General features: G+C 43.0%; 1 protein-coding gene across 5 annotated transcripts; it reads right to left on the reverse strand.

The window, feature by feature from the left end:
• Positions 1-218: 218 nt before the first annotated feature.
• LOC136464864 (probable E3 ubiquitin-protein ligase RHB1A) lies at positions 219-3,547 on the reverse strand. 5 transcript variants are annotated; one of them, XM_066463812.1, is made up of 6 exons: positions 3,397-3,547; positions 2,281-2,421; positions 1,651-1,825; positions 1,434-1,568; positions 653-762; positions 219-471 (listed from the first exon to the last, which is right to left on the reverse strand). In XM_066463812.1, exons 2-6 carry the CDS (start codon positions 2,344-2,346, stop codon positions 442-444), a joined length of 516 nt encoding a protein of 171 aa, XP_066319909.1. In that variant the 5' UTR covers positions 2,347-2,421; positions 3,397-3,547; the 3' UTR covers positions 219-441. The 5 variants fall into 5 exon arrangements, with proteins under 5 accessions (XP_066319909.1, XP_066319908.1, XP_066319907.1 ...); XM_066463811.1 differs by having other exon boundaries at positions 2,281-2,441; positions 3,360-3,540; XM_066463810.1 differs by having other exon boundaries at positions 3,360-3,539.
• Positions 3,548-5,671: the final 2,124 nt, after the last annotated feature.

Below are 5,671 nucleotides of genomic sequence, written 5' to 3' on the forward strand. Positions count from 1 at the left end.
AGGCTGTATTGACTCTTCTTATTAATCCTCGATATTTTCTTCTTTGTCCACGTCTTCGAAAAAGGAAGAACACATGCACACCGCAAATTCAGAACAAACCAAGCAAGAGGAAACCAGGCAGCAAATCTCAGGGTTTTCACCTTTAACAAGCACTTTCTGTAACCCTTCTGCCGTCATTCATAAACAGCAAGGCTCCACACCTAAGGTAAAGACGACTCTAGCACATTTCATGTCATTTTTTCTTCTATAAATTATTTTTACCAAAACACAACCAACTAGCATCTCCATCAGACGTCCAGACCAGACCAGAATTGAACAAAATCAAAGAGCAGAGTAGTTGCTGCTTTTACTTCCCCCACCAAAGAATCCTAGCGTCAAGCCAACTCAACCGGCACCGCCGCTGCAGGGCCACCAAGAATGGATCCACCACGGTCAACAATGCTATGCGTACATCTCATCTATCAGAGTTACCTGCAAGAGACAGTTACATATCAAGCATTTAGAAGGAAAGAAAAAAAAAGCAAATAATCTATTCTGCTGTGGCTGCGTGTCTCAACTGAAACCCTATCTACAGGAAACGACGACAGAAAAGCATCCATTTAATTTACTGCCGTAGCAGTGTCCTTCCACTGAATTAAATTGCTGTGCTAACCTGGTCACAAACTGGGCATGTCTCGCTCCTCTCCATCCATTCAAGTATGCAACACAGATGGAAATGATGCTCGCATTTGGTCACGGAACGGGGATTTTCTTCATCATATTCTAGTGGAAGGGCAGACACAGCTTATAAGTGAAGTCTTCTGGTTTGGAAAATTCAGAATGGCATCATCAGCTGATGCATCAGTCCAAATCACCATTCATAACAGGCGACAGAATGAACAAAGAATTTCAACAGGTACCAAGCCATTTGCATTGGTTCCATTATATATGCATCTACCAACTACTGAACTGCTAGAGCATATCATACATGCCGAGAATGCAAATACATTAAGAAATGATGGAAATACATATTACAATCTATAAAAGACAATTCACAGCAGCAGCAGTTGTTTAACGACCTAGTTCAGAAATGCAATTCACTTCATGTCTCATCCAACTGAATGCATATCCACAGATGAGAGTTAAGAATAGTAATTTACTTATATTTCAACTGAAAGGACCACTAGCATTCCAAAATTCTTAAGCCTAGTAACAAGAAGAATGCAGGACTATAGTAAAAGTAGTGAGTACATGTGAATCAAGTTCCACAAGTTAAAAAGTGACCAAGTAAAGATACTATTCAACAATACGGTATTTCAGTAGTACATGTGAATCAAGTTCCACAAGTTAAAAAGTGACCGGGTAAAGATACTATTCAACAATACAGTATTTCAGCTCTAATCCTGGCATGTCAATGTAAAAAGTTGCTGTTCCCATGATCATAAGAAACAAACCTTCAAGACAGATTGGACAAACATCCTCCTCATCAGCCTTATCCTCAGGGGCACCTTTTTCACATGACTCAAATTCATCCACTTTTGGGGACTGCTGCCCGTCAGTTTTGATTTTAATGTCTGACTTCTCCAAATCTACACATGAATTTGAAATCAGTAATCATTAGAGGTTGATTATCACCAATCATGCTCACAGCTAGTCAAATATTTTCTTTACCAGGATTTTGTGCAACTGCAAAGCAAACATCATAAGGCAAAGGTGCAGGTGGTGCTCGGTAAGTGTCAAGAGAGGATGCATCAAGATTTGTGTCAACTGCAACTATAGCAGGAGTTGGAGATGGTCCACCAACAGCTGAAGACAGGGGTTCATGCTCCTCAGGATTTTGTCGATGCTGAATAATGCAAAAGGAAAGTTAATTTTGCAGCACAAAAGATTAGATGCAAACACAAAGCTAGTGCTGAGTCAGCTTCAGTCATGTTCTTTTCTTTCTCCCTTTTTTGCATATGGAAGTGACCATCACATAAGGTATATTAAAGCAACTGTGATATTGGCATGGTTTGTATTTCTGATTACCAAGGACTGATAAGAACAACAGGGAGATTCACATCACAAGTAAAATAATTCCTTCTGTTGCATCAAATCTTCTATACAGATACAGCTATAATTCCTTCTGTTGCATCAAAACTTCTATTCAGACACAGCTGTTCAACTTCTAGCATTGTGACTTGTGAGACATGGTAGAAACCAGGTTACCGTTGCAGTTAAGGGTAAGGGTGACAAAAATACTTGCTGAGAATTGAGGGAATCTTTTGACATGAAAAGTAAGAAAAAGCAGGTTACACATACATAGATATGCACTGGTGCTCTATCTGACTCAGATGCCCTTGATGAACAGCAGCAGCAGGCACCCATAGTATCCTGAATGAAATGCTTACTCCAAACTATCCTCTAGCTTCGTTAAAACCCAAAGTTCCGTTGTTCATATCCCTGCAAAGAGAAACCTTTTGCTGATGCAAGAAGGATTGGAAATCGTGTGATAAATATAAATGGTGCAGAGAGAGCTTAACATGCAACAATATCTAAGTAGTACTGTCATGGAAATGATTATTAATATCACAGATTAAACTGCGGCCTAGTCTGACTTTAGCAACGGGCTTCTATGCAGTCCAGTGATAGTATCTGTTTACAGGAGTAGGAACCACAATAATCAGTGGTCACGCTATTAGGCCCCGTGATGTGATACAGATGTACAATACAAGGCAGGAACTTTTGACCGAAACCCATGGAAATTGAATTACATCCGGTGAAAACTCAGCAAATTTTTAGCGAACAAACATCCTAGTGGCTGTAGACAACCCAGATTTGTTGGTTCACACAGCGACACAGAGCAGTGCAATGGCTCCTAGCTATGCTGTCACGATTGGCATCATTACTTTCATGAGATTTTAACCCGTTCAGACTCGACAGTTCAATAATGATTGGGGACATCCTACTAAGGCCATGAATCACAGTAACAACAACAATAAAAGAATCAAGCGTCCTAGCAGATTTAACACGAGAAACTTCTTTTTCATAAGGTCAGCAATCAGGCGGCCAGCCCCTAATGACTTTCCTCACCACTAGCGCCAGAACCACCCCGTAATTGGACACGGAAATATCTGCGCCAAGTTGCCAGCGCAAAATATCTATCTATGTATCTACGCAGAACCCACAAGGGAAACCAGATGCAATCGCGTCGGAGACAATCGCCGGTGCAAGGCGAAGGCTTTACGCAGCGCGGCAGGGAGCGAAGCGAAGCGAAGCAAGAGAGTGCTCGAACTACCAGACGGAACAGCCCACCACGAGATTAAAGCGCTGGGCAAGCAGCCCGCAGCAGCAGGGGATCGAACCGGAAGCGGGAGCGGGAGCGGGAGATTAGTCGGTACCGGGGACGAATTACGGCTGGGGGATTTCGACGATCACCTCGGGAGTCGCGAGACCTCCTGGGCTCCCTCCCCCTGTCGCGTCGCCTCTGCTGCTTGGTGCTTGCTCTGCTCTTCCGCCTCTCTCCCTCCTCCTCCCTCTGGAGAGAGAGAGGACTCCTGCTCCGTGATTCCAGGGATCCGGAGGGGGTTTTCTGGAAGAATGGACCCGCCTGAGTGGAGGGAGACGGACGATGGCTAAAGAAGATGCCTTTTTTTCCCACCCGAGCTGCAGCTACCTCCTCCTCGCGAGCTGTGGGCCTAGCTGCCCTCGGACCCCACATGTCAGTTGCTTTCTTCCGCTGGAAGGAATGGTATTCCTCTGTGTACTTGAACCTTGCCCCCTTTTTTTTTCTTTTTCGGGGGGAAAAAGGAAAGGGTACTGGTAGTATTTTATTTTATCTCCCTCCCCCGTGAGAACGGAAAGGGAAGGAAGAGATGCCACGGGGGCCGGGCCGGACACGTGGAGGCAGCCGGTTCGCTGACAGTGGGGCCAGGGCCGCTTGGACGGAGGAGTCTGACGAGGCTGTCAACCTCGGGTCCTCGAAATCTTTTTGTGCTGCACTTCACAAGTTGGTTGGGATCGTTGGCCTGTGTGGACGTGGCGTTGACTTCTCTGACTTCACAGGTAGCCAAATCATGGTAGGGCTAGATAGAGGAGAGCTAGACGAACCGTGCTGCCTGCCTACCTGGCTGCCAAAATAAAAAGAAGACTGTAGACAATAATAGGGAATTAGGGACTAAAGTGGAAATAGGAATTAGTGCTATTAATCTATTTATCAGGGTTGTTTTCGAGATTTTATCGTGTTTTTGGAAACGGAAATGGCAACGGAACCCTTAAATATGGAAACGGTACTGGATTTTAGAACCTTTCTCAACCGTTTACCCGAGACCACGTTTTGAATGGGAAGTACATATATTGGCGTAATATTATTTTCTTCCTCACTATACATCCACTCTAAAGTTAGTGCATCGGCCGTCCCACGCTCCCCACATATACTAGCTAGAGGCATGCTAGCGGCTTTCTTGTGCTAGTGGTCCCGTACTCATTTAAGACACTATCATTTTTCGTTTAAAAGAAAAATTACAAAAAAACAAAATTAATTTAAGCCTCTTCTTCCAATTATTTGCGAATCCTCCTGTAATAACCTCAGGAGTATTTCTCCATACGCATAACCGGCTGAAGCTAGGTTAAGAACTTAAGAAGTGACCCTACTAGGGTCTAAAACTGGCGCCACAATATAAATGGCACACCCTTGTAACAACTCCTGAAATCACAAGAAGAATGATATTTGATGTTATGTGCATGTGTTTCTTCTATCTCCATCTTCCCCTTCTTTCCTTGCAATCTCACCCTGCCGTCACACCTATCTTGTCTAAGACAACCTTATTATTGCCGGTGGATTTCACTCTCAACTTGTTGCTCATTGTCGATTAAAAACACTCCAAATTTGAGCGTTAACTTCTCCGTATGCAAACAGCATCTAATCTCTCTTGGAAATTAGTATTTTCATAATATTGTGTTATGATGAAAAAAAATTCAAAAAATGAGAACGAGCAAACTGTATAAAAAAATAACATACAAGACATTTTGGGACAGCTAGAATGATGGAGCGGTGTACTTGATCGAAACACACCTAGTCGTTGTTGGAGTCCGTCTGTTCTTTTTTCTTTGGACGGCGGCAATTAGGTTAACCTGGTTTAATTTGAAGGTGGGGGGATGCGTGCGTGGACCATGCATCCTATTGTCTTGGACTTGGATGTAGCTAGTAGAACTGGACTGGACGCAACTAGCTAGAGGATGCGTAACGGTGACGGAGGTCCATTGATAATTGATAATATATGAGATTATTCTGTATATTATAAAAAACACACCTTGATCGTGTTTAATTACTCTTAACACGAGCAACTATTTTTTACATTCTTCATTTTTTGACAAGACTCGGCACCAGTAACTTGTTGATCTTATATAGCAGTAGTCATTTGAGTGTGTTATTATATAGCGACTTGGCATACACTGGGAGATAGACACAAGAGATGAGTTGTTTTTTTTTTTCCGACTCAAGGCCCCCAACGGAACAAACTCAGACTCAGACAGTCAAACGATAGAGGGTAGGTAAATCCCCGAGCACGAGGGTTACATACAGGGATTTATTAACTAACTAGGACAGTAATTTAAGCACTAGAGTAGAGTACATTTTTTTTTTAAGATAGAATAGAGTACAGCTTCACATTCAGGAGTCTAGGCACTCTGCCAAACTTGCAAGCTCACACAA

The sequence above is a fragment of the Miscanthus floridulus genome, chromosome 7 (assembly GCF_019320115.1).
Source record: "Miscanthus floridulus cultivar M001 chromosome 7, ASM1932011v1, whole genome shotgun sequence".
Lineage (NCBI taxonomy): Eukaryota > Viridiplantae > Streptophyta > Magnoliopsida > Poales > Poaceae > Miscanthus > Miscanthus floridulus.